General features: G+C 37.9%; 3 protein-coding genes and 2 long non-coding RNA genes across 7 annotated transcripts; 1 reads left to right on the top strand and 4 right to left on the bottom strand.

The window, feature by feature from the left end:
- Positions 1 to 198: 198 nt before the first annotated feature.
- LOC124207788 lies at positions 199 to 1,757 on the bottom strand. Its single transcript, XR_006880134.1, has 4 exons — positions 1,618 to 1,757; positions 1,070 to 1,184; positions 565 to 810; positions 199 to 501 (listed from the first exon to the last, which is right to left on the bottom strand). It is a non-coding gene; the product is annotated as an uncharacterized LOC124207788 (long non-coding RNA).
- A 557-nt stretch (positions 1,758 to 2,314) lies between these two features.
- LOC124207787 lies at positions 2,315 to 6,209 on the bottom strand. The gene is made up of 4 exons (XM_046605410.1): positions 5,772 to 6,209; positions 5,300 to 5,703; positions 3,644 to 5,238; positions 2,315 to 3,581 (listed from the first exon to the last, which is right to left on the bottom strand). Exons 1-4 carry the CDS (start codon positions 5,907 to 5,909, stop codon positions 2,506 to 2,508), a joined length of 3,213 nt encoding a protein of 1,070 aa, XP_046461366.1. The 5' UTR covers positions 5,910 to 6,209; the 3' UTR covers positions 2,315 to 2,505.
- A 525-nt stretch (positions 6,210 to 6,734) lies between these two features.
- LOC124207786 lies at positions 6,735 to 10,616 on the bottom strand. 2 transcript variants are annotated; one of them, XM_046605409.1, is made up of 6 exons: positions 10,480 to 10,616; positions 10,241 to 10,415; positions 9,747 to 10,150; positions 8,133 to 9,673; positions 7,341 to 8,061; positions 6,735 to 7,273 (listed from the first exon to the last, which is right to left on the bottom strand). In XM_046605409.1, exons 2-6 carry the CDS (start codon positions 10,388 to 10,390, stop codon positions 7,006 to 7,008), a joined length of 3,084 nt encoding a protein of 1,027 aa, XP_046461365.1. In that variant the 5' UTR covers positions 10,391 to 10,415; positions 10,480 to 10,616; the 3' UTR covers positions 6,735 to 7,005. The 2 variants fall into 2 exon arrangements, with proteins under 2 accessions (XP_046461365.1, XP_046461364.1); XM_046605408.1 differs by having other exon boundaries at positions 10,241 to 10,412; positions 10,480 to 10,598.
- Positions 10,617 to 11,019: 403 nt separating this feature from the next.
- Positions 11,020 to 12,458, top strand: LOC124207783 (cell wall protein DAN4-like). Of its 2 annotated transcripts, none has more exons than XM_046605407.1 (5): positions 11,020 to 11,167; positions 11,251 to 11,308; positions 11,400 to 11,694; positions 11,768 to 11,934; positions 12,022 to 12,458. In XM_046605407.1, the coding sequence occupies exons 2-5, from the start codon at positions 11,252 to 11,254 to the stop codon at positions 12,193 to 12,195; spliced, it is 693 nt and encodes a 230-aa protein (XP_046461363.1). In that variant the 5' UTR covers positions 11,020 to 11,167; position 11,251; the 3' UTR covers positions 12,196 to 12,458. The 2 variants fall into 2 exon arrangements, with proteins under 2 accessions (XP_046461363.1, XP_046461362.1); XM_046605406.1 differs by having other exon boundaries at positions 11,226 to 11,308.
- On the bottom strand, positions 12,324 to 13,128 carry LOC124207784. Its single transcript, XR_006880132.1, has 2 exons — positions 12,756 to 13,128; positions 12,324 to 12,651 (listed from the first exon to the last, which is right to left on the bottom strand). It is a non-coding gene; the product is annotated as an uncharacterized LOC124207784 (long non-coding RNA).
- Between the last annotated feature and the right edge of the window lie 31 nt (positions 13,129 to 13,159).

Raw genomic sequence — 13,159 nt, 5'->3', positions numbered from 1 at the left:
AATTGTTTTAATTTTATAAACAAAAAAAAAACATGGGACAATTTTTTGCGAAAAAGACTTAGTAAAATAATAAATGGTGGTTGTTTTTAGCAAATTTTAAAATTTAATAAAAATTTGGGCTGGTAGTTATTTACAAAAAAAATTATTGAATGTTGTGATTTAAGAGTATGTGTAGTGATTAATTTGCAGGAGAAAACATTTTTGATTACAATGGTTTATTTTTTTAATGAGTTCATGTTATTGATTAAAAGCAGAGGAACATTTCAGTTTGTGGTTTAACTTATTTCATAGATAATATATAATCTCTTTACAATTCCCCATTCCATGACAACATTCCTTGTTTTCACACAAGTAAGGTCATTTTGTTTACTTAGGGAAAAGGGACAATAGATTTGCATTTTTAATTTGTCAATAAATCTGAATAATCTCAGTCTTGAATAACAGCAACTTCTCCTTAGCTTCACCAGTGGATCAAGTTTGAAACGGCGGCGTCCGATTGAACTGAATCAAGAACAGAGATTTAGTTAAAGTCGATAATTGAATAAACTTTTCATCCAGCATTACCTCAACATGTGTACAGGAAGCAGAAGAACACACCAACAAAATGCCAGAAAGTCATCTGGCAACACGAACTATTTTTCACGACAGCTCAACACTGCATCAACACCAACATTGTTTTACGAAGTCTGATGTTGAACAGCAAGTCTGCAGAAACTTCATATCAGTGCATTTCTCGAAAATGACTTCCACACCACTGCACACCAGAAATCACCACCATTAACAGCTTCAACACCAAATCTACCAAGGAATCTAATAAAGCAAAAGAACACGAGTTAACCCAAAACATTTTCAAACAAATAAAAAAATGAAAATTCAATTCTGTCTAAGAAAGTTATTGTTTAAAGAAAATTACAACTTTTCACAAAGGCTCTAATTAGACACAATTAGTAACTGTCAAATGTCATCTAAATCAAAGTATTATGCCCTACTTATTTCTAAGCACAGAACAGAGACAACAAGTTAAGCAAAATGCAAACCCACTGAAGGTGTTTTTCACATAAATGGTTACCATTTCAGATTTCCATTTTCTTCCCATTTTCATCTCGCAACACTTGGGGGCAACAGGCATCTTGCTGACTTGGGGCACTCATCTGCACTGCACATTGAGAAACATCTCCACCAACCTGTCAAAAAATAAATTAGATTAGTAAAAGAAACTTCTCTAATTATTCTTAACTGTGCATGCTTTCGCAAGCTTTATCCAAGTGCATCTCTCAACTGCAAAAATTCACAAAACAAATCACAGAAACTATTTCCAAATGATGTGTAACTTTAGATAACAAATGTTTAATAATTAGTTATCTAAAAAACTCAATCTCAAACTCAATTACAGAATTTTAATATGGAAACAAAGTCTTAGGATTATTAAGTTATTCAACATTATTATTTGCACTGTTCTGAAGTACTTTGACGTGTGACGAAACGTGCAACATGGAGCAAGAGACGACATTTTGAACAAGTGTACAACAGGCATGGCCACTTTGAATTGGCTAGTATGAATTTAAGATCGTAAATTAACTATAAAAAACATACATTTAGAATTAAAGCAGTAATTACCTTTTTTATGAAGAACAATGTCGGGAAAGACAGTACCCAGAAATAACTAAAGTAACCTTCTCGGCCAGCGTCTCGATGGTAAAGAACTAGTTGAAAGTCAGTCGTCTCAAAACTTTGATCCCCTCCCCCAATACCAACACAAAATAGAAGGGCTGAATCCCTAAACACACTGAAATATTTAGCCACCTAGTGACAGCCCTTAGCATCCACGGACATAAGAGTGGGACGGAAAAAAAATAAACCAAAATATTCGTCATCTCCGTGAAATAGATTTAGTAGGAAAAAAAAACCATCATCGAACAATTAACAAGTGAGCTTTGTTGGTGGAATAGCTATCGTCAGTCATCACCAAAAAGTTAACACACAATAACTGCCGATACATTTTTACAGGGAAGGACAAAGTAGCTGAAACTGACTAATTTGACAGCTCAAAATGATACAAGGCTATGATAAAGCCATCGTTAGCTAAAATAAACGTGCAAGTAACAATTCGTTTGCAACTCGCAAAAAGGGCCTGATTTAGAAAGTATTACACAGACACAAGGTTTAAAGCTAATAGATTATTATAGTTCACTAACTTGTACAACGTTTTAAACTCCAGACTCTGTTTACTCATTGAAAAAGTAGGGTCACTCTGTTGCTGTTGCAACGCGAGTTCGGATAAATATCGAACTTCAGTACTGTAACCACGAGATTCTTTTTCTGAATGAAGATTTTATTCTGAATTCAACAAGTTATACCAATTTCCATGAAAAAACAGTCAGCGACAATCAAACACTTGCTTATCAACGTTCCAATAAGATTGCGGTACGAAAAATTAAATTTACCGCAAAATTAACAATGAAAAATTGAACAAGAACGGACTTGGGATGTGCTGGTTTGTTTTTACTACTTGCGCTTACACAGCAGTTTGTGTTGCGGCCAATTACTGCGCTGACACTCGACACTGCAATAAACGATGGAACGGCAGCGACTGCAACGCTTCGGAATTTGGGGGTCTTTCTTGCAAGCTCCACAGCGATTTTCGTCGGCAAGTGTAGACAACACCGCGCGGATACTATTTGGATGAGCAGGAGCATAGGCGTAAAGCGGAGACATGAAGGTAGCAAACAACCAAAAGCTGTTCATTCCCGAAGGAAGGAGTCTTGTTTGCTCTGAACCGGGCACGATTTTAGTCGAGTTGAGTCTCAAAATCAAGTTCCATAGCAGCAATTCGTAGGGTTCAACAGAGATCATTTCGACCGTTTTTCCTGTAATACAGCCGATAATTCCATTGTATCCCTTCGCGTATGTCTCCTCATTTAACATTTTCTGTTCCATAAGGACATTAGCCATCTGTTTGTCAATCACAGTCAACAATCGAATCGGACTGCCCAGAGGAGATATGAGAAGGGGCTTGTGGATTAAAACCAAGATGCGCCAATCCGTAGTTGACGATTCATCAATTGTTTGAATGCCAAAACATTCGCGATCCTCTGTAGCTGGGTCAAAAAGTAGCGATTTCAACCTTTGCCGGAGAGATTGCAAAGCTTCTCTCTCGTTCAATTGCTCAGCCCTTAAATTCCAGTGGGAAGGTTCTATGACTGGAGATACATCTCTTGGTCTTGGATCATTCAATTTAAAATCCAAGATAAATTGCGATTGGAGATGGAAATTCAACGTGGTGCAGTCAACTCCCGGAATGGAACGGCTCACATAATTTTTCCAAGGTTTCAAAGAATCAACATTCCATTTCCATTCTTCGTTCGATTGGAACTCAACCGGCCACGGCTCCCACCATCCTTTCTTCAATATAAGGTCAATAAAACGGTCTTTAAGATGAAGAGTAACGCTGAGTCCAGGGACAAGAATAGGATAAGGAAATGACAAAGTCAAAGAATTCGATTTGGAAGGCTGGTTTAGAGATAGAGTAACTTGATGTGCAGACTTGCACGGTAGTAATTGATCGGTGGAAAGCGTTAGTCCTGAAATCGAACGAAAAAGAATTTAAATTATTAGCTTAGCGATAAACGCAACAAAAGTTTACCTGTAACAGTTTCGTTGCAATTGAAGATTATCTTCAGTTTAAATTGATGCTCGCACTCGGTACAGCTGGCGACTTTCATGAACGATACACCAGGACTGGGAACAAACACAGGGGAAGGTACTGGACGAGAAAACGGGTAAGGAAGATGAAACGTTTCAGTGAGCATGGATTTCAGAGAACCGAAACTGAGCACAGGACAATGATTCACACTTTCAATCACGTATCCACTGTACACTTCAGGAAGGTTGTGATCAGACGCAATTAAAAAGGTAGCGACAATTTTCTCGCTTTTTTCGTTAATTTCTAGTGAGAAATTGTCGATGATGTAAGATCCAATAGTACCGGAAAAAGTGATGTTTGTATACTTGCGAGTGATTCCGTGAATAAAATGGCTTGTAGAAGGACTACATGGCATAAGAGCCAAGCGAAAAGTGGCTAAACCCAATTGCGGAATTAAAACCTTTAATGCATCTCTATTAATAGAGTTGATGGGTATTTCTGCTGTCATCTTCAAAATTCCCAGGCCCTTTTCCCAGGCCTCCGATGTACGTCTTGTCATGTTGAAAAGGGGAGAAATTTCCGATAGGAGAGCATATTTAATCCAGTGATCTCCTCCAAGGCGCTGCCTCATGGAGCTGACGATGTAGTGAAATGTTAGCGGAGAGAAATGATGCCTCTCTGACACTGCCAATTGGTAACTTAAAACCTGACTGGGGTTTGGAAAGCGCTCACCAACAAAACATTTCTGGGCCAGCTTGTTCAAAAAATCCGTTAAAGAGGAGGAAGGAGACATAACAATGTTCTGAAAAGGAATTGCTTTCTGCCAGGAAAGGTTAGCCGGGATGGCAAAATGCAAACTGGGGGGACACCGAGATCCAAGTTCCACGTGCTCATTCAGTTTGAATCCATAAATTGTGGGGATCATCCTCAAAGGGCAGCAAAGAACATGCTCGACGTACATCTCTACAGTAGGAGCGAATTCGGTCCAACCCCTACTTACAGTAAACAAAATGGCTCCCGGATTATTCGACAATTTTCCACTTGCAGCGTTGAGGAGATTAGCAAGTCCGACACGATCCACGAGGTTAGAACAGTCGATGACGTCAAACTTGTTTGCGTCCGTGAAACAAAATTCCAGGGCATCTTCTAAGTGGAAAAATACTTGGATGTCTGCAATACGACTTCGGTAGGAAGCCAGTGTGTTTTTCAGAATTTTCTGGCAGGTGGGTAGAAGAATTTTGTCTTTGACTGACGTTATTAGTTCTTCTTGCGATAATGGAAGATAGCCAAGGAAAGGGCACGATGAGTAGTGGACTTGCCATTGCTCGGTGTCAGGATTTAGAAACGTCGGATTAATACACACCGTTTTCAATTCATTTTTGAATCGGCAGTTGCCTCTTTTGTAAAACGCTTGAAATTCCTGCTCAATTATCCGCCCCACAGAGTCTTCCAGGTCTCCAATCGCATTTCTCTTCATTAAATACTGGGTGATCTCGTTTACTGCTCTTGAATAAGCTTTGGCATGGGTTATTTTTTCATCTGAATTGCGAGGGGGGTTAACGGTAAATTCGTGTGATGTCACAAGAAGTTCAGATCTAGAGTGTGAATGTTTTCAATTTAGATATAAGTTAAAGAATGTAATTGAAATTGAGTTACCTCTTTTTCTTGGCTTCACACAACAGCGTTTCAGAATCTGATTGGCTTCTTGAAGAAATAGTGTGCCAAACTTTCCATATTTTCTTCAGACTTTTGTAATGGTTTGGATCAGGAACAATAACATTTTCTGGTAACTTCTCATCCAACAGATCATTTAAAACAATGAGAAATCGTTTTCTAGTGATCTCTGACCACTCGGTATTATACCAAACATCCCACAGAAAGCTGAAATCTTCTTCCTTATTGGGATCAAAACCTTGAGCTGACAGAATTTTCAAGATCATGATGTTGCGAGCCACAATTGATGGACAATTATCATTAAGATGGAAGTGAAAATTGTGGACATGCTCAGCTGTTGTTGCCTGAAGAGTTTCCCTCATGTCCCCAGATCCAAGAAAGAGAACCTAGATAAATTAATTACGGTCAACATGGTAAGACTAAGACCACACTGAAAGCATGTCAAACAAAATACCTGAGTAGTTTTACTATTAGTCTTCTCACCAGAGCTTTGATCTTTGAAATATTTCAGAACGTTTCGAACTCGAGTGCTTCCAAATGGGTAATAAAGAGGGAAATCTTCCAGGGGTTGGCATCGTGTAGGACTAATCATTTTTGTTTTTGTCTAAGGTTAAGTAAATTAAGAAAACTTGGATTGGAATAACAATCAAACACGACCAAGGAAAATGGCTTCTACATTAGGCGCCTACTGCGTTTTGACTACGAAAATGATTTCACACCTAACGTTTTTCTATTGTTAACGAAGGCGGAGCAAGGAAAACGCCACCCTATCGTTTGATGTAACAGCGCTCCAGACGGCAAAGGATGAAGATAGCGTCAACGTCAGCGAAACTTCTCCAATGTCAAATATTGGAGCCCGTAATCAGAACCACTCTAATAACGGCAAAAAGTGCTATTGGAGTCCGTAAACCTAGACACTACACTAGTTAATAAACCCCCCACCTAGACACGGCCGGTCATAGCTGTTGCATTATACGTATTCGGGTTTCTTTACCATTGTTTGAATTGTGTAAGTAAAATAAAGAAATGTCAACCGGATTATTTTTAAATAAATCATTATGAAATGCGTAAATGCGCTTACGCTATTAAAAAGCAGATAAAACGGCGGTACTATTAGCTGCTGAACCAATCGAATCAAAACAAATGTTTTAAGGACGGGAAGAAGAAGAAGAGAATTGGATTTCTCCGTCAATAAGACGCGTTAATAAAACTTTATCTTCTCCCGATCATTACAGCAGCATATAGCGCTCCGCGTCTAAAAATAAAGTTACAATACATATATTCCGTATTATTCGGAATCCAATAGATTATACCAAAGGGCGTTGACGGAAGCTCGATACGTTCGGAACGCAAATTTCGAAGAAATTTTGCATTTACTGCACTTTTAAAAATCAAAATTTTTTTTTTAAATATTAAAATTGTTACAATATTAAATGTAATCTTGATTTTCAATACAAAAAAGTTTAAATGATGCATCAAGAGTTGTTCATGAACTAATCCAACCCAAAAAAACAAATTAAAAAAAAAAAAAAAAACTTGCTCTTCAATAATGCAGCGATGCTTTTGATTACAGCAATATCTGAATTTTTAAGTTTAACAGGTCAATCAGTTATCTGGCCATTCAATAACTCAGAATAAACTCACGGATGAAGCTGCTTGATCAGAGTCTGGATGAAGTTTTGGCAAAATTACAATTTCTTGCAAATGAGTTTGTGCATTGGCCAATGAGAATGTTGACACTCGACACTGCAGTAAACAGTGGAACGGCAACGACTGCAAATCTTCAACTTCTCAGGGATTTTCTTACAAGCGGCACAGCACTTCTCGTCAGCTGGTTCATCCTTGATGCTTTCCGTCGATACGGAATCCTGGTAGAGAGGCGAAAGGAAAGTAGCAAGCCAAGGACTGCTACCTCCTAGAGGAATATTCTCCTTCTGCCATTTGCTGGGCTCGATTCTGAGTTGTGTGAACAGAAAATCAGTTATGTAGGAACGAACTTTAAGCAAGCTAGTAAGTGGATTACCTAGTTGAGTTCAAACGCAGGAGAAAACGAAACAATTGAAACTCTTCTTCGGTCTCGGCATCCAAATCCAACTTGTCCTTGGGTGTGCCAAGTGGAAAAACTTTCTCGTAAATCTTAAAGTGATCCATAACTTCTTTAAGCACAGTTGGGTTTAGAGATATTTTCTTCGAAATATTTTTTGTATAGTTATCATCGAGAGCAGTAATCAGCAATATGGGGCTTCCCATTGGTGAAGTAAGAAGGGGCCGATGGAGTTTCAACAGGTACCAATCGTCATTTCGACCGTAACTGACAAACTCAGAATTATCGAACATCAATGCTACAAGCTTAAAGCGCAAGCTTTCCAAAGCAGAACTCTTCGAATCAAGATAATGGTCTACATCGAAATCCTTAGATAAAAACTGGCTGCTCAGATGGTGTTCCACACTGTTGAACACATTTTCAGACTTGAGTGACTCGTTTTTCCAGGGAACTAAATCGTCAATTATCCATTTAGACTTTTTAGTGTGAAACTCGCATGGCCAAGGTTCCAGCAGGGATTTCTTCACCAACAAATCGACATGTTGACTTTTTCGATGGAGCGTCGCTTGAATATTTTTCGCAAGGATCGGAAATGGAAATGTTAAGGACAACGGTTTGATTTTGTTGGGTTGAGTCAATGAAACTGTGACGTCATGGGAGGATTCGCAGGGGGCCTGCTCGTTGGTGGATATCTTCAATCCTGTAAAAATGGAAAGATTAAAAATGGGTACTTACAACATCAATACCCATTTGAAATGTAAAATTATTCACCTGAAACATTTCCATTACATTCAATGGTCATCCTAAGAGTGTACAGTTCTTCTGACTCGATACAACTTTCAACCTTCATGTACATTTTTTCTTTAGGATCCAGCGAAATTTGAGATTTGTTTTGTTCAATCGGGTACGGTACACTATATTCCTCTACCCGCATCGATTCAAAACACTCTAAGAGTAGGAGTGGCGTTCCATTCAACGCATTGAAAATAAATGCACCGTACGAATCATCGAAACTATGATCATGAGCCAGTAAAAACGACACCGCCTCCACTGTTGTTCCTTTTGAAGAATGTTTCAATTCAAGTTCAAAATTGTCGATGAAATGAACATCAGGTCCGGATAAGTCAGGATTAAGCTTATAAGAAGCTTTTCGGACAAAAACTAGCCGAAGTAGAGTGGTAGATTTTTCGCTAACTGCAGACTTCACTGTGGACACAAAACCAGCAGAAAATTTCTTCATTTTCTTCCCGTTCTTCCAATCCTCCAGAAATCTTCGAGCCAGTCTGAATTGGGGAGCGATTTCAAGCTGACATATGTCTGGTAACAAAAAATCATGTCCCAGTCTCTTGATCATTGAATCCAAAATATAGTTGAATGTTAGGGGAGTGTAGTAGATTTCACTTCCAGCACTGCTTGTTAGAGAGGCAGGTTTTGGAAATGTTGTTAGATGGCAGAATTTGGCCAGCTTTGTTAGGCATCGACTTAAATCAGGAGAAGGAATCAATTTGATGTTCTGAAAGTGTGGTACTTTTTGCCAGCAGAGATTCACTGGGCGTCCTCTTTGAAGGGTGATGCAACGTAAGTAATCTACGGCAGAATCCCTTAATTCAACATGGTCAGCCAATCTTAACCCGTAAATGGTGGGAATCAAACTCAATGGAACACAAAGGGATGTCTCGACGATTGTGTTGGCCGAATGATGACGGTCAGTCATTATTTCGGTATAAAAAACTGCATTCGGGTTATCTGACAACTTTTGGCAGCATGCAACAACTAAATTGGCTAACCCTACATGATCCACGAAATTAGAGCAGTCGATGACGTCAAACTTGTTTGCGTCTGAATAGCAATGTTTTATGGCTTCTTCCAAATGAAAAACGATTTCGATTGTTTCAATTCGTCTGAGATAGGAAGACACCAATCTCTTGAGTATTTTGGAGCAGGATTGGTTCATGATTTCTTCAACTGAAGTTATCAGCTCTCCTTTTTCCATCGGCAGATAACCTTCAAACGGAGTTAATAAGCAGAAGAGTTTCCAATCATGGGTCTCGGGGTTCAGCATAGTTGGGTTGACGCACACCAATTTGTCGTCATTTTGAAGGCGGCTACTGCCATTTCTGTAGCATTTGAGCACTTCATTGTAAATTTTTTTTTTAACACAAGGAGCCAATCCTGTAAACCCTTCACGATTATGAAACTGTTCAGCCAGTTCATTTACTGAGGTAGTGTAGAGATCAGCATTTTTTAATGTTGCTTTTTCTTGTAAATATCCTGGATACAAGACTTCCCACAAGTCCAACAAGCACTGATTCCTGATAAATAATATATAAGTATTAGTCTAACATGCCACTCGTAAACTTATTTAGTTACTTTTAATAAAGTTACCTTTGTCCCCAGATTTTTTTCATGAGTGATTCACCATCAGTTTTGTTCCTAGAGGAAACGGAATGCCAGTTGCTCCACAAATTCTTAATCTTTTCAAAGTGACTATTGTTGGGAATTGAGACATTATCCGGTAATTTCTCATTCATCAATTCCTTTACAACAGTAAGAAACCTCTTCCTGGTTTCTTCTGGCCAATCAATATTGTACCACACATCCCACAGAAAACAAAAATCTTCATCATTGTCAGGATTGAAATCACGTGCTGACACAATTTTCAAAATTATGATATTTCGAGCCAAGACAGAAGGATGAATATCATTGAGATGAATTTCTAAATTTTTAGGATTCTTGGAAGTTGTTGCTTGAAAGGTATTTCTTAGATCACCACAACCCAATAAGAGAACCTAAATAACAAACGTAAATTGGTGACTGCCTCAACAATAAAGTCTAAAGATATACAAGAAATTGATAATAGTTGGTCGCAAAGTAAATACCTTAGTCACTTGATTCACGTTACTATAGATTTTCCCTCCTAAATAGAAATCCTTGAACACGTTTCGAACTCGCGTGTTCCCAAAAGGGTAATATTCCGTTTCCGTATTACAATCGCTGCTCATCAGCTCATTTCTAACCGTAGTTAACATTTTCTCGACAAATTCACATACACTGCTGATCAAACAATATGACCCGAGAATAGTAAATAACTAAAATGATATCTTTTGCCTTTATATACCTTAGGTTTTTATAGGGTAAATTCAGAACTCTTTAACTCCATAAACGTGGTTTTTGCTCAGCATGCCGAAGCCGAACATGTTTTTTTAGCAGACGATTCTGGAAAAACGGTGAGACTTGCAGCATACCACATTCCGCAATTTGGTATGTGTGGCGTTGCGAGTTTGCTAAGGTTTTTGAACATTTTCATAATTTTTTTTTTTTAATATTAACAATTTTAAAGAATAAATACTTCAACGAAATTTTCGAAAGTTTACGAATGGCTTTGTATTTAAAATAACTGAAGGTCTTATGAGATATGACCGCTTGTTGCAGTAATTGATTATTCTCATCTTTCATATTGAACGTCTACTACGAAAAAATTCGTAACAAAATTAAACATTACATAACAGAGAAAAAAGTGTTTCATTGCCTTTGTTGGGCCACAGATAGTGTTTCTCCATATGTTACGAATAGTTTACGCTTCGTTGGTTTGGTTGCCATATTCGAGAGCGACATATGTAAGTTGCATCTGTATCTGGTTGAAGTTGACTGCAAGTTTTCGTCTTTTTTCTATTTATTAGTTAGAAAGACATAGGACGTTTTGCTGTTTAGATGCTAGACCAGTTACAAGCCAAAACCTATATCCGCTTTTAGAGAGAAAAAATAATTTGACGTCATTTGCGCTAGCCTTGATTGAATCGAAAAAGGTTTGCAGTTTTTGATATTTTTTACTTTTTAATCCAATTAGCCTAATTCCTTTCTCAGTTCTCACTATATTTTTCGTGGATAGAATGAAAGTGATCGCGATATTTGTCCTGTTTGCCGTCATCTCTAATGCTCCAAGTGGGGTATGTTCCGTTCACTGTATAGTTTGATATTGATATTCTACCTGCCTATATAATCTGAATCACGAAAGAAATTTGCATTTGTATAAAACAGTACGGACAAACAACGCTTAAGAAGACAACTTTGCGATCAACAACCCTTAAGGCAACAACTGTGAAACCAACGACAACTTTGAAGACAACTACCAAGCCAACAACCATTCTAAAAACAACTAAAAATCCAACAACTTTGAAAACCACAAAACCAACAACTCTAAAAACAACTACAAAACCAACAACACTAAAAACAACTACAAAACCAACAACCACTCTAAAAACAACAGCAAAACTAACCACAAAAACAACTATTAGATCAACAACTCCATTCCCGCCATTATCTACATCTAGACGTCATTATTTAAAATGTTTAAGCACATCTATACGCTTCATAATAACTTGACTTTGTTAATTTTTAATTTTCAGTTTGCGTCGATACGAATTCTACGGCTAGCAACGGCGTCATTCAACCGTATTACAACGCAACAACCGGTGGGACGAGTTCTTGCCTATTCTTTATCTTTTCGCCGACTGCTACGCGTGTTCAAATCTCTTGCTCATCGCTCAATATTACTAGCGGTTCGTCGTTGAATGTAAGACCATTTCCATAATATGATAGTATCTCCGCAATCAAAATCTTATGTTTTATGAAGTCCTTTGAAATACTTCTTTCTTTTTAGTTTTACGAGGCCATTGAAATGGAAAATGTAAGTGAATGTAACTTGGGAGAAAAGGTCGCTAACTCCAACACCCCAGTCGTGAACACGGTGTACAATTCAACCTCCAATAAGATGGCCGTGGTGTCTCAATTCGGTAGCAAAGACTGGTTTAGATGCAAGTGGGCGGTCATGTGAACAGCTTAACATTTCAATTTTAATTAAGAAACTGATCCACATATATTCCTATTAATTTTATCTGCCGGTATTGGATTTAAAATTTGACTAAATTTGACACATTAATATTACACGGGCCAATGTTGTAGTCTGAGACTTCAATATCAGTGTTTCATCTCAGTATAACTACAACCGCTATGTAACATTCACGCGATGATATGAGGCAACTCCCCAATTATTCTATCGTTCAAACAATGAAAAGTGAAATACAATTTTGGCTCATACTGAGATCCCAAGGGATTTTGGAAAAGAGAAATACGATTCCTCTTCAACTAAAGGGAAAGATGAACTCCGTGTGCAATATTGGTAAAAGGGTTAAAAGTAAAGAGAACTTAACCTAGTATTTGTGAGGGTAGGATCGCTGTGGTAACCTGAAGAGTGTTTCTCATTTCATGTGACCAATCCAAGAGAGAGAACCTGAATCAATAATTAAAAAGAAAAAATATGGTTAATACGGTAAAGCCGGTAAGACTAAGAGGGGAAATTTGCCGTACGCTTAAAGCATGTTAAACAAATAATACCTGAGTTGTTTACTGGCAGTCTTCTCACCAATTGACATGAATCAAGGACCACCAAGTTCTTCTTAAGTGCTGCTATTTGACTTAGAAAATTATAAAACCATACACTAGAATTCACAAAAATTCCCAAACGTATTCTATCTTACATGGAACACTCCAACGTTCACCTTGCGCTATGCTATGTTTCAAAATAATAATTAAAAAAAAAGATAATTTCAATGCTGGATTTAAACGACTTTAAATTACTGATGCGAACATGCATACATAAGATAAGATCTTGGATAAGATGAAGATAACAACTGAAAATAAGCATATGTTGCGTTATCCAGCCTTTTCTTCCATGTCGATGTTTGATATCAGTTTCAATAGCGCGGTCACTTACAGCGGACGGCCATGTACAGAAATTC

Source organism: Daphnia pulex, chromosome 11 (genome assembly GCF_021134715.1).
Source record: "Daphnia pulex isolate KAP4 chromosome 11, ASM2113471v1".
NCBI lineage: Eukaryota > Metazoa > Arthropoda > Branchiopoda > Diplostraca > Daphniidae > Daphnia > Daphnia pulex.
This window is presented reverse-complemented; position numbering and strand designations above follow the sequence as displayed.